Genomic DNA, 20078 nt, shown 5'->3' on the forward strand with positions numbered 1-20078 from the left:
CAGCTTAACATGACTTTTTATTGAAAACTGTTGACTGTGAGTAAGGACGAGTAGGACACTGCATCATGACCTGGCATCAAATGGCATGATCTGAAATGTCCTGTCATACCAGACAAATGACTGGTGCCAGAAACATGGCCTCAGGCTGAATGCCAAAAAATGCATCATCATCCCCTTTGGGGAGAGTGACATCCTCTCACATTATCACATTAATAATAACATCCTAAGTACACAATCAGTAGTGAAGGATTTGGGCACCCAGGTTGATAGCAACCTAACTTTTGACCACCATGTTGCTTCCATTGTACTGAAAGCTTTCTACATGGCCCACCTCATAAGTAAGGGTATCTCATCCAGGGACAACGAGGTCATAACATCCCTGTATTCTTCCCTTATAATGCCAATTATTGAGTACAACACCCCCTTCAGCATGTACCTCGCAAAGCACATGCAGCAGCTGGAGAGACCACAGAGGTTCCTCACCAGGAGAATCCAGGGCCTCAAACATCTACCCTACACAGATAGGCTAAACGCCCTGTCCCTCTACTCAGTTTCATACAGACTCCTCAGAGGTGACCTTTGTCTGGCATATAAAGTAATCTCAGACCTTGCCTTGATGGGACTGCTGCATATCCACAAGTCAAGCTCCACTCAAGTAACCTATACGCGTGACCTCAACCTGGTCTGGGATATCAATAGGACTTGTCTGAGGGACAGATTTGTGTCCCACAGACTCCCCCATCTGTGGAATAGACTCCCTCTTCACATCAAGCAGAGTACCTCATTATTCCTTTTTAAGTGCAACCTGGATAAGTGGATAGGAAAAAGAAAATATACCACTGGGATTTCACCTGTGTCCCTGCTGGACAGGGACTTTGGGTGCTGACTTGTCTAACTAAACATGGGCTAAACTCTTGGCTAGGCTTATAAGGGCCTCAGGATCTATAGTCTAGTAACCTCCAATGATCCTATGATCAAGAAAATAATCATTTTGTTAACATGTCAGAGTTTGTGCAGAAACAAACTAAGTTCATAAGCTCATTATCCCCACACACAAAACAGAACAAAACATAACTTAATGTGAGAAGATATTCTGTCTGATTTACCTGGAAGGAAATTACTACATGCCAGCAGAAAAAGCACTTTGAATAAAAGTGCAACATTTTGATTTCTGGGCTGGAAAAAATGGAATAAATAAAAAGTATTCTGATCCTTACCTCCATATCTGTCAGATTTCTGAATCTGTCAGAAGACGTTAAGACACATTAAAACTCAAGACCTACAGTAACTCTTAGAAATAGATAGCCAAATCAGATAGAAGAAAAGCGGAAAACAAATGAAATAAAGAAGTGCTGTATGATGAAAATGTTTTCCTTTTGTTCCTCAGACTGATTTCTATTATTCTCCACCAGTTCAAACTTCACACTACATATCTATACTATAATATACATTGCCTAGCCACAGAATATATTTATATTATCAAATAAATTTCACAATGCATAGAAATCTTCCACAAAATTAATTAAATAAGTAAAATCACACTTCACAAATGTGCACAGAAGATCTTTCACATTCCTACCTTCACCTTAAAGAATTAAAAATTATAAACTTAAAGATCTTCTTCACCTTCATTGCATATCTTCACATATTTTCCCATGCGGTTTCATGTTTTAGAGTATATATGTTTCAAGTCTGTAATATAGTTTCTAAATCTCATAGAAATCTTAATGGCCTGTATTAGTTGAATGGACTATAAAGGAGAAAATGTTCCTGGTTAACCAGTGATGGAGAAGTAATATTTAATCAAGGTTCCCAAAGCTTGCCAAACCAATTGGTGTAGTGGACTAAAGCACGTATTATGGCCCAGGTGACCCACATTTGATTTGCAGATTGGGAATGTGTTGGCTCTGGCATGGGAAAAATGGTAAGAGACTTAGGGGAGAGGGAATGAACCATGATCATTTAATTCTGTGTCCCATGGAGAAGGGGTAGTGATGCAAAGATGGCCCAAGGATGGGTGTTCACCCACCAAGGTGTGAACACTGTAGCCCCTATCATGGGTACAGGGGAGTGTGCACATACGTGTGAAGGACATAGTGCTTTCCACAGTGACACAGGTCAATAATTCCATGCCTTGGGAAGTGCACATAATACATATAATTGCCAGGATGCCAGCAAGGGCAATGACTACTGTTGAAGCTGTCTGATGGCCTTCCATGACCAGTTCTGTCACTCTCAATGTAGAATATGCAGGATACAGGTATGATTGAGTTTGTCTCTTTGGAAGAGACCTGATCATCAGCAGGTTCAGCATATAGAAAAAAATATCTGCCAAAGCTGGATTTATTATAGTTGCATTTATAGAATGCTTTAATGAAACATTTCGTAAACAATGTTCCAGAAAAAGGATATTATTTAAAAGGAGGGGTTTGAGTAATACTTTCACTAAGGTTTTCCTGTTTTTTTATTATTACATAGTCAATCATGTTTAAAATTCATTTATTCCCCAATATGGATTATATTTATTATATACCGTTTGTTAATGTTCCAGAGTGGGTCAGTTGTATTTGGAATTTGAAAAAAAAGAGATAGATAGATAAATCAAATTTAATATTAATTGTGCAGTGTTCAAATTGACAACAAGGGGTATTTTCATTAGTAAGGCAATGAATTTGAAAAAGTATATAAGAAATTAACTTTTAACTCTTGAAATCCAAAAGTATTCCATTGATTGGGAAATCAGAGGTAATTTGGATCCAGATAAAAATGATTCCTTAACAACAGCTCAGCAGTAACTTGAAATTTACATATATGTAATCAAACACTGTCCATAAACCAACTTGGTGGTAAATGGGTAGCCATCCTGCCCAAATTATTGGCTAATCTTCTCACATTAAACCACAGTTCAAATAACATTAACTCAATACAGAATTATGGAAACTGACTTACACATTTGAATAATATTCTCTCAGCCTTTTACAACACTTATGCTAAGAATGGGGGACATACGTACCTGCAAGGTACTCTTTCAGCCTTGTTAAAAGCTTATGTTAACCCATGAGCTTTTAATAATACACATATTGTCTCAAACAACATAACTGACCTCTTTAGAAATCCTTAAACCAAAAACAAAATGGAACTCCTTACCTGTAACCACCAAAACTATTTCTAACCTACCCACCTTTAAATGCTTCCTAAAAGAATACCTTACAAAATCTTGGACCTGCTCCTTTGCTAATCCTGATGAACCTATTCACTATACTTCACTCACCCCCTTCAACCTAGATCACACTCACAATCCTCTCCAGCCTCCTACTCCACTCCTTTTTGTTTATTCCCACTACCTTACTTTATTTATTTCATCTCTGCAGACCTTTTTTCTACCTCTTTCTCTTTCCTCCCTACTCACTTAAGCTACCTGAAGACACCCTATCCTGTACTCTTCTTATATTCTCCTTCTCTCCATCCTTCCTTCTATAACCATAATATGAACACCTATCTCATACTAAGACATCACTGAATTTCCCCTCACTGTCTCTAATTATGTAATCTCTGATATCTCTTTAAATATCTTAGTAGAATTGTCTCAGGTCTCATTTACTACGTACTGATCTATGTAACAAATAATATGACTATTGTATGTTTTCTCACTTATTTTCTTCAACTCATGCTACTATATTTCATTGCACTCTACTATGAAATGTGTTCTAAGCTTCACTACAGCATTTTTTTCAGTGTTATGTTTTGTTGTGTAACATGATACTTTGTGATTTAAAATATTTGTACTTGATTTTTGAAATATTGTGATTGTGGAGCTTTTCTCCCCAGGCCTCAGCTGAAAATGGGCCCTTTCTGGCCCAGTCATACTTTACCGGTAAACAAATGTCAAATAAATAAAAATATCACAATAATGGCTACCCTATCAAGATTGTGTTGTTCAGGATGTTTTGGATGCAGTTTTATTTCTCAAACCAGGTAAGGCCCTTGGGCCTTACAGCTTTGATGCTTTCTTTAAAAAAGAAAGAAAGAAAGAAATATCACCACAGTAAGAATCACAACATAACAAAATAGATTTTTAATCAATCTAAGAAAATTTCCATACTCAAATCCAGTTCAGATTCAACAACAGAAGCAAGAGAATTAAGTCCATAGGTTTGCGCATCTTAGTCCTCACTTTGAACACTATTGTCTCGCTATTAATAAATGTAAATGGCTTCCTCTGCAAAGCAGGGCCGCATTCTCGCTGGACACATTTACATACAAGCTTTTAAATGCTCACCACTGCCTTCCTCTAGGCAAATTCCTTCACTTTAGAGAATCATCATACTCCTTGAGAAATACAACAGATAATCTGCTGATCATTCTACCATATACTATGGCTACTACAGAAAAGAAAACATTTACCAAATCTGCTCCAACATATTGAAAGAGAATCTCAAAGAAATCAGTATATCCATATTAGTTGATCTGTTGATTATCATGAGTGGAAAATGCACAATACTGTTGCTTTATAGTTATTAATAGACTACCTCACTGTTTGCCTCTAAAACTGTTGTAGCTATATTTAGGGTTTACTTTTTCTCTTTCCAGCCTGCCTGTCTGTTTTATCTGCCTATTTTCTTTCTTTCTCGCCTCACCTTAGCTCCTTTTTCTGGATAATTATATCAACTTAAGAAATCATATTCAGACATATCTTTTATCTGAGACATAAGAGTGGTAATAATACCAAATTGTATGAGAATTATACTCTATCAGTATTGCTCAGTTTCATGTATTTTGATCCTGTGACTTGTTTACATGGATGTCCTTTGTACCATAACTACGGTGTTTGACTGTTTCTGTTGTTTTACTTATTGCCATAATTGCTTATTGGCTACTTTTACTATTGTGTAGTATTCTGATATTGTATCTATTGTTTTGCTCACTGCCAATATGGCCTGGGTCATGCTTACCAATTACCAAATGTAAATAATAATAATCATTGTGATAAAAAATGAAAACTGATTGCTAAACAAGGAGAATGCAATTTTTATGTACTATTTTGAGAAGTGCCTAATATTTCACTCTGTGTTTTTTTTGCAATCTTATGTAAATCAGTTAAAAAGGTAAACTTATAGGTTTTACAGTGTTGAACAAACTGCTATAAGGAAACTGGAATCAGAAAAGAAAAGCATACAATATGTACAATATGGGAAGTATACAACAGAGTTAAAATGTGATGCTATGCTGCAGAATAATGTTTGTTTCAGCAAAGACTTCATCATAGTTAGGGTTGTAGGAACCTCTGTCCTTTGATCATCATGTATCCACTGTTGTAAGCAAAATCCTTTTCATTGCGCAGCTTATATCTAAAGGTATTGCGTCCAGATCCAGGGATGTAATCATTCCACTATGCTCAGAATTCATTAGGACATCAATGAGTATAATGCCCCTTTCAGTGAGTACCTGTCCACTGCTTTGTCGCTAAAAAAAAAAAATCAGGGGCCTGTATGATAAAAACTATGCAGACCATCTTCTCTTTTCAGTACCATACAGCTTACTAAGAGGTGACCAGTGCTTTGCATATACAGCTTTAACAAACACTGTTCTGTCAGATCTTCTGCAGATTCACAATTCCAATGGTATTATAAATACCCAGTCAAGGGATCTCAGTCTGTTATGCAAAATAAATAGAACATGTTTATAGGATGGGCATGCATCACAGAGAGTATTACATATATGGGACTGTCTACCACTCCACATAAAGCACAGTGCTTCTCTTACTGTATTTAAACTCATGGATATGGGAAACATTTAAATGTCCAGATATATCCTTGTTTAGTCCATCACTGGGTTATTAGTATGCAAAATAAAAGGGCTAAATGCTACCATGGGAATGTAAGGCTAGGCTTCTTAAGATCCTCACAGATCAATAGCCTAGTAAGTATCTATAAACCTATAATCAGAGAACACCATTCTGTTGATGCAATCAGTGCTTTGATATTGATTTTTTTTCTGTGTACTTTTTCCACTTGTGCCTGCTGTTAGCAGCCTACCCATTCAATCCCCCATTCTGGGTATTCCTAGTGAGGTTGAGAGTTAACAGGAATGATGCCGTACAGGCAATATCTCTTGCTTTTACCCTCTGTGGCATCTATTTATTATTTAAGCCTAGCCCCCTCCTGCAACCTAGGTGGTGGATGACCCACACTACCATGGGAACCACAGTGCCCTGTCTCATGCAGGTGCATGCTGCCATGAATTTAGGATGAGGAATACCACAAAAATGACTTGTTGGCTGAAGTCTAATGCATGGTAATACCACTTGGAGTGCTTGAGGCCTCATGTCATTGGATAGCCCAGACTAGCTGTCTCTTTCCCTCCCTCCCAGGATGGTCATATCCATTCTTTCCTACCAGCTCAGTCAAGTGTCTAAGCCCTTAATTGGTCTTGGATTGCCTGGACCACAGTCCAGGCTTTGTCCTTCTATGCCACTGCAGCTAGATTGATTTGTGGATAACTTTTTTCCATGCCAGGGCTTCGCCACCCTCATGCCCCTCCACACACACAGATACACATTTTGCACCTCTGTCTCTAATGCAACACTTCAATACTAACAACCATTTTGGTAGGTCAAATACCTCTGCATCAAAGCTGTATTTGGCCATCGAATACCAACAAAAAGTTTTTACTTAAACGGTTGTCACTCGTGTCTCACTAAAGGTTTGTTTGACAGTTAGAGCTCCATTTTGTGTGGGGGTAGCAAGAGCAGAGATGTAGAGATTTCAAACATGATACAGGATGGAAAGACATAAACAGGCTGTAGTATATTCAGATGTTACTGTAGTTTGTGAAGAGACAGCATGCAGAAGATGGCTAAGGTATGTTGTATAATGCTTATTTGCTGACATATGCATCATTTATTTTTGTAACCAGATATGGTTCATTCAGTGAATTTTTCATTTTTGTTTGTTGTTTTAGGTAAAGGTGTATGACTTAATGCAGTATGAGCACTGTCCAGATGACGTCATGGTAGTGGGTACTGATGGACTATGGGATGTCATAAGCAACAAGGAGGTAGCCAATGCAGTTTTAAATGTCTTTGCAGCTTACAAGCCAGATGACCCAAGCAGGTTTGTGAAACTTTGTTAATGGAATTCCACATACCTTTGGGATAGGGGTGGCAGACAGTCACAATTTGATAACTTTTAAGTATTGTAAAATTATAAGACTGTGAAAAATATGGAAAAAATTAAGTCCAATGAATAACATATACTTCTGCATTAACGCTATATAAAGTATTGTGCCACTGTCTCTACTGGCCTGAAATTGATGTGTATGTATCAATATTTGATTTTCATCAACTGATGGCAGCTGCCTTTGTGAATATATATCTGGTCTTACTCTTTTGTTGTCCCGAGGCAGAAACATTAATGCAATATTTCTTACTTGAAATGTTCATACCTATATGTACACATTTAAGTAAATCCCTCCTGAAGCTGTACATTCTGGATAACAATCAGTGGCTGTAAATTTTGTAAAAGAGTAAGCCATTGTATCCAGTTATATCTGTTCAACAGGCCTTATATCCAAACAATGCAGGGTGTTCATTAATTAACTTGATGTTATCTGTGAATATGGTATATATTTTCCTTTAATTTTTTATTGCACAAAACTTTAGAAGGTAGTAAACAATAAAGCAGCACAGTGGCCACTCCCTCCCCAATCCATCCTGTCAGTTAATAGATAACTTCCTGTCCTTCCAGTGGCCACTCCCTCCCCAACCCATCCTGTCAGTTAATAGATAACTTCCTGTCCTTCTTATACTTTCTTAAAGAGTTTGCTATTCCATACATCATCAAAGATGCCTACTATAGTCCCCCACTGTCAACTAAATGAAGCAGTTTTGAAAACCTTACTGAACTGTAGGCAACCAGCATCTTCTTATCCACCCCAATCTGTTTTACCAGTTATCCTGTCAATCAGGTCTGTCAGATATCCCTAACAATGCCATAAATCTGTGCTATCTAGTTCTTATAACATGATGAAGTGCAATTCTCTTAACTACAGTCCTTTCCTTCATACCTCTCAACTTTCCAGATTTTTGTAGAATGTCTAGATTTTTGCCTCATATTTTTGGACTGTTTCTCCAAAAAAATGTAGTTTTCTGGCAAATCACTGAGAAATCATTGAGGACTGAAGTCAGAAAATAATTACAGAAAATTTGAGTTTACAGACTTCGTATCCTTTATAAAATTCATGCTAATGCAAAATCTGTTATTCTTTCAACTTTTCAAGTTTGAACAGTAATATTTAAAAATTGTCCTTATTTTCTGGCCTCTGCTCCCTCATTATTTATGGCCTTGTCCAGATTTCGTGCTCTAAAAGGTTGAGAGGTATGCTTTTCTTCATTCATACTCTGTATTACCTTTTCTAATTAATGAAGTCAAGAGAAGTGGACAATAATTAGCAGACTTCGCCCTGCTTTTTTTTTCACTTGCGGTAGCTTGTCTTCCTCCAATACTTCAGAAAAATTTCTCATTCTACTAAGCTATTAAGTAGGAGTAACAGGTATGTGCACTACCTTACTCAGATACCCTCAGCATTTTTAGGCATAATTTATCTGGGTGTGATGCTTTCCACATGTTTGTTTAATTTATTTACTGTATATACGTATGTATGTATGTATGAATGTATGTAGGTGTGTATGTATTCATGCTATTTTTACCAAGCTAATGGCAGACTGAACAGGCTATAAATATGTATTTGCAAAATATGCACCAAAATACAGAATAAACACATAAGACATTTCAAGGTAAAACAAAAGATAATTGTTTTTATTGTAAGAAGAGCTGAACATAAGACTGCACTTACCAGATAAATATTAAAACTGTTATTGTGTAACTAATTAGATAGTTAATGGACACTTGAATAGTTCAATCATCTTTTAATGAAGAGTTTCTGAAACTACATCATGGAATAGCTTTCTCAACAGTTTCACATGGTGTTTGTGGTTCAGTGAAATTCACTGTTCTTAAGGAGAGGAGTAAGAACAGTACAAAAAAACATCATGTGTAACTCGTGTAGCAAGAAGAGAGTAGTTCATATGTAAACCCTAAAAAATAAATACAGCACTTTCTATGTGAGTTAATTGCTGAAATGGCAGACAACTAGCTTTCTGCATTGCTAGCGGACCTCTCAATTCTACCTGATTTTGCAGAGTATCCCTGAGTTTGCCTCATATTTTTGCCCTGTCATAACTTTTTGATATTCTGGTTAGTTACTGACAATTACAATCCATCAATAATGCCAGGCATTAGAGTTTCGTACTTCTTAGTGTTCAAAAAATGCATGTAGATATAACACCTGTTTTTATTAACCTCTAAGTGAATTAGAATAATATTTAAAAACTGTCCCTGGTTTAGACCTATGTTCCTCATTATTCTATAACTTTGTTCCTGATTCTTAAGCAAAGAAGTTGAGAGCTATGAGTGCGTACCTCTGAACTGTCTGGATTTTCGCAGAACGTCTAGATTTTTGACTCCTCGTTTCGTTTAATTTCTGCTCCTCATAAAATTTGTGGTTTTCTGGCAAGTCATTGAGTATTTAAGTCACTAATTAATAACATACATTTGAGTTTCTGGATTCATACATTTCAGGAAATGCATTTTAACCCAAAACCTGTTATTCTGGCCACATTCTTAGTTTATGAGTAATATTTAAAATCTGTCCCTATTTTTGGGCCTTTTTCCCCCATTATTTGTCCAGATTTTTTGTGCTTAAAGGTTGATAGGTATGTATGGCTGGTTGTGAGTAGTTTTAAAGAAAATCTGCAAAACAGCTTCTGCTGAAACAAAATAAGGTGCAGTTCTATTAGTCTGCTGCATTTTAATGATGAGAGTTATGAACTACCTAATTTCCTGTTCTTCTTATTAAACAGAGTTTTATGAAATACATTTGAAGTATGTGGCTAGTTAAAAATCTGAAAAAAAATAGACTGTCATGCTTTTTTTTAAATTTTCTAGGTATATTGTAGCTGCTGAAGACTTGATACTAAGAGCCCGAGGTGTGCTAAAAGAACAAAGCTGGAGACTTGCGAGCAATAAACTGGGGTCTGGAGATGACATTTCAGTCTTTGTCATCCCACTTTACTCTCTAAGTAATTGTACATGATGACCAGGATTTGGGTTGTGACAGAATAATAAAATCCTGGCGAACTTTATGCAGCTCATCCAGTCAAAGAAGAACTGCTGTCTGGGACTGTTTAACTCCAAATGATGCAGATGGTCTGTAAAAAGAGTCCAGGTAACATTTCAGCAACAGACAGACAGAATAACAGTAGTCAAAGATCCAGCCACTTCAGGAATATCATTCCAGACAGAATACAGAACAACCCTGTCCAAAGCCAAAGGAGCACCAGGTGCAATGACGTTTACATGCTCTCACTGTGCACTTTTGTTCACCATGGGAAACTGTTTATAATGGATGTGCCACTACAAAAAAAAAAAAAAAACAGAACAAGTCTGATGTAGTGGTGGTACTTTGACAAAACAAGGTTATCTTCCATACCAAAGAGCCATTTTGTTATAATTACAACACAGAGATGTAAAACGGAATTGTAAATCGAAACTAAATTGAGCAATATTTCATTACCAGGGACACTAAAGCTGATAACTGCTGTATGAAAAACAAAACTGTTTTTTCCTTTTTTATTAGCTACCTTCTGCATTAGAAAACCTGGAGTTTTGTTAACAAGTTTCATGGCATACTGTTTATATCTCATTTCCTCATAAATTTGTTTACTTCGTGCTATTTAAAATAAAATATTTATTTGAACTAAAATAGTAGGATTCTCTTTATACCTGACATAAAAATGGCAAGATGTTGAAAATGGCATTACATCTGCATATTTCAGTGGTCCCAGTTTTCTGCATAACCAATTAGACTCTCCAGTAACAGTGAATGATAACACCAAGCTGAATACTGCTCAGCTGAGCTAATACATATCCAGGCTGAAATTGTTTTTCTATCATTGTTTATATCTCTTGAAGATGGGCCATAAATTGTTGCTTAAGGGCTATGACATGTTGATATAACCACTAATACCTTAATGTTGTGGTGTTCCAAGATTGACAAGGGTAGATGGTTTTCTGACCTTACTTGATAAGCAAAAACAAATTAAAGCAATTCCTCAGAAATAGACTTAGAGATACAGGCACAACACATATTAAAAAAAACACTTTTTGTTACTAACAGACATTTAACTTTGCACCATTTGCTTCTAGTAGTAGTATAAGGTAGATTGCATCTGATAATTAAACCCTTATCCATTTTTATTTACTTTGTACAGGGTGGTAAGCCGGACCACATGCAACCTTTTCATTTATGATCTGACTACAGTTACTGCGGTACATTAATACAAATGGTATTAGGCTTGCTTAGCAGAGGAGGAAGGGAGCAAGATGGTTACTGCTGTTCAGTAATTAGAACAATTGTGGACACCTGTATGACATTCCCCCAAATGCAAACCTGTTATTAGTAACAGAAAAGAAATGATGAAATCTCTTTGCATCAGCAGCAATGCATCCATATTCAGCTCTTACCTGAAGGTAGGACTGAAGTTGTTCAATGAATGAACACAATGTTAGTACATAGACTGTGCTGTAGTTCCAGTGCAGGAGGCCTGTTACTGAGAAGGCCTTGTTTTTGTACGCTAGTATGGAGGCCACAAGAGAGATGGTTGAGGATTCAGTTGATCTTAGTGTCCTTGTGTACTGCTTGATAATAATCATTTGTGAGGGAGACCTGCTGTGATCAAGATCGAAGATCTTCTAGATAAGGGTAAAGTGAAGTAGGTAGCTGTGATGCTTATGGTCAGCCAGATGGCATTATTTATAGTGGTGCAGAGGCTGCCTTCTATTAACGCCTTTGATAAATCAACAGTGTTTATTCTGTGCTGCCAGCACTTCTTATAGGCTGCATGCAGATGATGAGCCAACTATTAAAAGGATGTCTTTTAAGTTAATGAGTAGCTACTGCTATAAGCATACTTGGTCAAGGAGACTAAGCAGGATGGAGTTATTTTACCAGTTCCCAAATAAATTAAGTAAACAAACAAATACACATTATTACCCTCATTAATTAGCTAATATATCTGTGACCTACATTAACCACTCAATAAGTACCAAATGGGGGTTGGTTAACATGTCTACTGCACAGACATAATGAACAGGGTTCAATTCTCACCTTTGAGGGGAAATGACTAAGCTTAAAATGGCCTGATAAACCACCCAGTCTAGCAATTACCTATAAACAAGCCTGCATCTATTTAAGATGTAACATCAAAACTGGTAGTGAAGCAATATGTGTGGTCTGTACAGTTTACCAAGTGCTGTATGTTATTGGGTTCATATTAAGTCATTGTTACATATTTGTGAAGTAAAATTAATGTAACACAGCTGTATAAACATGTTGTATGTGGTGTCTCTCTGTAATATACTGACAGTTTTTAAACACTTGTGCTTTCTTATTGTGGCCTCTTTTCCATATGGTGGCTAAGATGACCACTACCATTATTCATTTTTATAGGCCGGCATGTACCATATTTTCATCTGTGGAATCCTCAGAAGCTCATATCTACTTGATCAGCTTTTTATTTGAACAAAATTTGCAGAAGTAATTACTAGTTTCTAGCAGTTTCTAAACTGGTAAAAGGGATAGAAAATTATTTTTTAGCATAATAAATTTTGCAGAGGAGGACATAAAGAAGAAAAACTATTTGACTTGACACATATCAGAATGAGATGCTTAATGGAAAACAATCACAGCTAATAGCTTTCTCTATGTTTTCAGCACTGTAGTGCAGTCTCGGAGTTGGTATATTTAAGTAGGGGGGAGTGTGGGGGGGTGAAGCCCCCCACTTAATGTAATGTTTAAATTCATTTTTATTTATTTATTTATTTATTTTTGTGGAACAGCGATTTTTTTTCCCTTGGAAAAAAATCACTGTTCTGACACTTCGACATTGTAAGATGTCGCTTACATAGGGTCGATCAATCACCGTTCACTTTTTTAAGCATTCAGTGATTTAATATAGACCCTATTAAGAAGCATTTGCATTGTGACAGAATATCAGACAAGTTTGGGTTTATGCATCACCAGGTGTACCATCTGTCCAGACATTCAGTGGAGCTATCACACCATTCCCTGTCTAGACATAATACATTTTAATCATACCGTCCATATTAATACATTGCACTGGAAAAACACAGCAGAACAACTGCTTTTCAGACCACAGGAGTCTGGTTTGGACTACCAAACCTGCACTGTTCAAGTGGCAGCCAGCTAGTACAAGGAACTGTTAAAACTGTCTGCCTACTCTATGTCTGAGTGACTTGAACAAGTTGGTATAATAACAGTGATAGTCCTTCAATGAGTTAAAAATTAAACTGCATGTACACATAATGCTAGCATCAGTAAGGCATGGAGGACAACTGATCTTGAGAAAGACCTACTGAGAGTGGAGGTAAAGTCAAGGTTTTACCAGTCTTTTCTGCCCCCACTGCCTTATTGGCTCATTTATTCACTCATTCCAACCTGCCATAGCTTATTTTTGGTGTGTTGGTTGTGAGTTCTGTACTGATAAGCTGTATTCTCTTATTCACCTGCTGGTCTGCAGGCATTATGTAATGTCTCCTAAGATGGGCTGCACACAACCTTCTATGGTGCTCCATGTCTTGAGAACTGCATGCTACAGAGCAGGTTAGTGTCTTTAGCAGTCAGCATGTATAGAGGATCTTGTGCACAGCCTGTACCCAGCACGACATTCCCTCCTCCAGAGATGAGTAAGATGCTCTCTGGTGGCTCAAATCCCCCCCATATCTTCTGCCATGCAAGACCACTGTTCAGAGCTGTATTACCAAGGCTACAGTCAGAGCTACATCATTCTGTGTCACAGAGCCAGACACATATCTGTATTTAGATAAATAGAAAAATAGTTTGAACCCATTGCCCATTTGTAGCACAAATAAATAGACAATGTGCTTTGTAAGCTGCAGCAGAGATATTAGCCAGTTTAACATATTATGTAGAGGTCACCAGATACATTAAAAATAAAGGCAATGAAGGTGGGGCATTTGTGGGCAGTTGTATCAGTATGGTCTCACTGACAACAGTGGTTCACCCCATCAGTTGACAAAGACCATTACAGACATCTTCTTCTTCTGAATGTAGTGAAAAATTTTGATGACAGACTCCACCTGATCCAAACAGTTTGCCTTTTCCCTACCTACTGGATAAGATAAAGAGCTTGTTAAACCAATAGTTTTTATTTCTTGATGTCAGCCCTTTCCTCATGTATTATTGAACTGCTTTACTGCTGTTGCCTTTTCTACTGCCCAGGTTCAATTATCCAGTAACCTTATCTGTAAAACAATCTATTATATGTCATTCTCCCAGCATTACATTGCCTGGTTACATAATGCAGCTCACCATATGAACAGTTTGTTGGCTTTGCTTTTCCCTGAGCAGTATTGAGATGTAACCCACTGAGTCAGATTGACTGCCTGGATTGTGTATGCAAAATAGCATAGCCACTTTGGGCTTAGAATCCCAGATTCTTCAAACTGCTCATAAAAGGTGTAGGTACACTTAGGTCTGCAGTCACATTATATTTAATTCACTTTCATGTTATTTCCAATGACATTTTCAGAAAAAATCTCATTTTTCATGAGTAGTGGATGAGTACATAATTTTTTATTGATATTTTTCAGGCAGATAATTTTGAATATTCAGGTGTTAATTTGGTGGAACAGATGGGGCACTGGTCTTAAGTTTATTGACACAGGAATGAGTCTGAGTTGTTTTCTTGTGCAGTTATTTATTAATTCATTAGAAATTTAAGGGTCTTTCAGAAGTCCTGTGGTTTCCCATTTAGTACCAGTTTTTATTATGTCAATTATTATCATCCTTACTTTTTTAATGATTGTACACGTTGTTAGAAGGAAATGCGATTAGCCAGGCTGTATAAAAGTATTTCTGTTTCCTTATACATTCTGATGGGGTATGAAATTTTACTGTTCTGCAACAGGATGTTTTCCCCCACCCCCCACCCCCTGAAACTACAGGCAAAGAAGTAAACTCCTGTTATTTTATATGTTTTAATAAATAAGGAGTCATTTTGTGGCATTATTTTTGAGACTGCACAAACTATGAAAACATTTTATGTGAATACAAGAAAAGACAGAATGATAATCCACTGAATATATATGTACTTAAAAACTCAGAAACCTTATTTCAGAAGCAATTATTCAGGTCAACACAGATTGTTAATAAAAAGAAATGTATTATTACAACCCTCCAGTCACAAGGGTTGCAGGATGATTTATTAAATGAAATTATTGCACACAGAGTGAACCAGAGAATGATGTTTTATCATATAACTATATAATGGCTAGGATCAAAGGCGAAGAAGCTAATAATATTTTGAAGGATGGGTTACCTATGAGAAGAATATATGTGGAGACTGTGGCTATCCAGAGTGGAGAACAGAAAGAGAAGAAAAAAAGGTGGTAACATTAAAAGAAGGTTAATTGTAATAGTTCAAAGCAAGATGAATACTGAAATGGACAGATATGAGGTATGGGACAGAGTTATACTTCCTTTGGGTATTAAGACACAAGAGGTAAGAGCCTTTATTTCAATAAATACAGAACCATTTTTTGACATTATTTTTGAGACTGCACAAAGTATGGGGAGCATTTTTATGTAAATATGAGAAAAGGCAAATCGATAATCCATGGAATGAATATTTAGTTAAAACATTTTTCCAAGAAAAAAAAGAAACTACATGTAAAATTTCAGGCAGAAAATGAAAGAGACTTTAAAAACATTTAAAAAGTATTTAAGAAGTGAAGACATTTCTAAAGTTTTTGATAATAGGGGATTTCAGACTAGGGGATAGGATTGTAATGTTGTTTTAAAAATGGAAAATGAAAATAAAAAAAAAAAAAAAAAAAAAAAAAAAATATATATATATATATATATATATATATATATATATTCCAAGTCTTAGTCTTATAACAGTTGTAGGGAAAATATTGGGAACAGTGTGTGGTAAAATATTGGGGACAGCCAGGAACAGATGTTTTTGGTAAAGAAGTACACTTGGTAAATAATTGCAATAAGAAGTGTTATATATGTGGGAAAACTGGGCACGATATAAAGAAATGTGAACTTGAATGTTATGAATGTAAAAAAAAAGAACATTCATGGATGAATTGTAAAGAGAAAGACATTGAAATAGACAGTGACATTAAGGTGCTAGATAAAGAACAAGAAGAAGGAGAAATAAAAGAAATAGTGGAAAATAATCCAGAAAAAGAAAACAAAGATGGTAATAAAAAAGAAATTCAGAAGTATAAACTCAAAGGAGAAAAAGAAAAGAAATAGAGGAAAAGCATAAGGCGAGAATGCTTCCCATCAAACTAAGGAATAAGGAAACCAACAATTTAAGAATTCTTTCAGTAAATGTTAACAGTATAAAAGCATCTATAGAAGCATAATGATTTTAGATGGGTGTAAAATGTGAGGTAGACATAATTTCTTATTGGATACAAGATTCTTAACAACTGAAGAAATATTAGAAACAGAACATATATGTAATGGAGAAATAATATGGAATTTTGGTAAATATTATTGCTCATGGATAGTGATTTTATGTAAAAGTAGTACAAATTTTAGATATAATATTAGTTAAAATGAGGAGACTCACTATTGTGGATTTAAGTTGGCAGGAAAAGGTTTATAAACTTATAGCCATATATAAATATGTTACCTACAAAAAAGAAAACTGTATTTAATCAGTTATTAGATTTTTATAGTGCTAAACATGAACATTATAATAATAGAAGATTTTAGGTATCATTTGAAAGGAAAAAGAATAATTTAAAAGCTATAAAAATGAGAGAAGTTTTGAAATGTGTAAATTGGTATTATGGAATACAGAATTATGGACATATAAAAGAGGTAAGCTAAAATTTGAAACTGGTTATTTTATAATGTCAGAAAGTATAAGTATAATGGAAGGTGAATCAGTTGTAACAATATTTAGAGATCATTTAGTCATACGGTTAGAAATAAATGAAACTAAAGAATGTATTAAACTAGGTAAGGGTATAAAAATAATAAATGAAAAATATGGAATGAAAAGGGAAAAGCGATAATAACACAGTTATGGAGTAATCATACTGTCAGGGATTTCTATAATAACTGGTCAGATTAGTGGATTACTTTTAAAAGGAAATAGAAAAGATATTTTTAGAATGACAAAATGAGACAAGAAATGAGGCAAAATAGGCATATATTAAACATATAAAGATTTGTTTGAACATTTAGAAAGAAATAAAAGAGAGTATTATGGTAAACAGAAAGGGTTATATAAAAGAAATTATGAGACAAATGAAAGAATATTTACATAAACAAAGGTATTTATTACAGGGTAAGAAAGAAGAGGCCTATGTAATTAAAATAGCAAAAGACAAGAGCAGCATGATGAGAGAAATGAAGGATAAACAAGAAGAAACAAAAAGAAGTCAATTTCAAATGATGAAAATTATAAGAAAGCATGTAGAAGAAATGTTTAAAACAACAAGGGGAAATGTAAGACATGGAAAATAACATTTTTTTCAGAAAAAACGAACCAAGAAATTGAAAAAGTAATTACTTTGGATGAATTACAAAGAGTGTTTGAACACTTAAATATAGATTCTGTAGCAGGTCTCGATGGAATTGGGTTTGAAATGTACAAAAATCTAGAGGTGTGGCAAAAAAAATTGTTGCAAGTCTTAAATGGATGGTTAAATAATGGATTTAATCATGGGAAATTACCTAGTGTGGTATTAAAGTTTATATGGATGAAAGGAGAAAAAAAAACATAAATAAATGGAGACTGATAATGCTAAATAATACACATTATAAAATATTTATGAAAATAATACAAGGACTTGAAAACAACATGGTATATATTATGGAAGAATGTCTATATGGTATAAAAGGAAAAGGATGTCAATAATTATTAATAATAAGTTATGTAGGATATGCTATTCAGGATCTAAATAGTGTAAGCAATGACAAAAAAACACTTCTCAAACCCTAATAAGACCATCAAAGAAGCAGAAAGAAATGGAAACATGTTGATGTTACATATTGCTAATCTTAGTGATAAAGATTCTAAGCCATATGATGACTTTGCTAAAAAGATGCATCATTCAACTAGTATGTTTATTTTGGGATTAAATGCTGTTATATTTATGTTCATTTACCCAGCATATGTGAATGAATATTTAATTTCCAGTTCCAACAATTCAAGAAGGTGAGTTGATAATTTTAATTCTAAAATAATAATAGCTCTACCTATATAATAGTTAATTCATGCTGTTCTTTATCCAGGAAATCCAATATTTCTTCTATGGATTGTTAAATGGAGTAACACTGAAACTGCTATACTGTAATACTCTGCCTGTGTTTACCATGGCAAACAATATTGAAATTAAAAGTCAAACTGTAGAGCAACTGCTTTATTTTCCTGGACTTTATTGTTTGAGGTTAATCATTCTGTGTTGAGGGGATGCAGGGAGTCCAAACTCTAGCTTTATTTCTGCCACTTTGCTTGCATGAAAGTCATTCATTTTCGGTGGCCTACTGTATACCTAGAAAACAATTCCAATTATTTCAGTTACATCAACAATGTAACAAAAAGTAGATTTTTTTAGTCTTTGCTACATATATAGTGCTTGTAGTTTGTTACAGTACCTAGTGTTATTTCTTCTAAAACATATGTTTTTTTTTTTCCTGAAAAGTCAACAAAGAATTGAGTGCTTTGTCTATAGGCTGTATGCTGTATTTATTTGTTTGACAAGACTGGGTTGGTCAGCTGTTCTGACAAGCCTTTTCAGCTATGCCTTTAATACACACATTTTCAGAAGACTATAAAATAACAAGCAGTGCAGTACTCATATGATAAATAATCCATAGTACAGTCATTTATAATAGCATATGCTGAAAGCTGTACAAAACACACAACAGAAAGAAATTCCACTTTGACATAGGGATGGGGGACAGTTCACCGAAAACAGCTTTGAGGAGAACAGTAAAAGCTTAGTGTGCTACACTGTATACTGATTATGATATTCTGCAGCTAGGTTCACATTCAGGGCTAATACAATAAGTGCTACACTGTGGAGCTGGAAGACATACTATATGGGAAACATATGGACTGTATGGGAAATATATGGAGTCCTGATTCTTCATTCAGTAATCCATTTTATTTGCATGTTTTTAATGATTGCAAACCAGCAAGGATCTAGCCCTTTTCCAGTACAATTTACACAAAGACATATATGTCACACAAACACTAAACTAATATCAGAAACAGTTGCATTCAATATTCACCCTTTGATAAACATGTTTCTTAAATAACCATAATGATTTAACATAAATAAAGAGTTCAATGTATACATTTTAACAGACTAACAATAGGGAATGTGAACCAGTATGAACGTTTTGCTGTATTTTGGGCCAACACATATTAAAGTTAAGTTCAATCTAATGTTATCACATGAAGCAAAATGCATAATGCCATAACTGATAAAAGCACAAAACCCAATGTATTTTATAAATCAGTCTAAAATATCATAATTTAGGCTCTCTTACAGAGGTCAAACCTGAGCCAGTAAATAAAATCTGCTTTGATAAATAGTATATGTTTGTCAAGTAATAAATCATAATACCAAATGGTTTCTGCTTTCAGTTGAGTAAATTCATAAGCAGAGCATGCAGAGTGAATATTTAGATTGTAATCCAGTATACTTGGACAAAGAACATTTGGCAAACTGTTTAAACTACAAGAATAAAATGAGTGCATCTTGTAAACAACAGCACTGCGTGCATTTTGAGCATCTGAGAAATGCCTTATAAAAGACATTTTAAATTAAAAAATAACTTCTAAGTAATTAAAATTTTACAAAACTCATTCCCTGATCAAAACTCTTGATTGATATTGCCTTAAATATTACTTCCAAATTATACTGCCTTTGTTTTGA

The 20078-nt window shown here is 35.1% G+C and overlaps 1 protein-coding gene across 1 annotated transcript in view; it reads left to right on the forward strand.

Annotated features, from left to right (window-relative positions):
* The window catches only part of PPM1J (protein phosphatase, Mg2+/Mn2+ dependent 1J), a 463759-nt gene extending 452938 nt beyond the window's left edge, over positions 1–10821 (forward strand). Inside the window, exons 9-10 of the mRNA XM_044076937.1 lie at positions 6961–7112; positions 10005–10821. Coding sequence (XP_043932872.1) covers positions 6961–7112; positions 10005–10152 — 300 coding nt within the window. The 3' untranslated portion in view covers positions 10153–10821. The remainder of the gene's footprint in view (positions 1–6960; positions 7113–10004) is intronic.
* Positions 10822–20078: the final 9257 nt, after the last annotated feature.

The sequence above is a fragment of the Protopterus annectens genome, chromosome 7.part0, assembly GCF_019279795.1.
Source record: "Protopterus annectens isolate FY-2018-M chromosome 7.part0, PAN1.0, whole genome shotgun sequence".
NCBI classification, from domain to species: Eukaryota; Metazoa; Chordata; order Ceratodontiformes; family Protopteridae; genus Protopterus; species Protopterus annectens.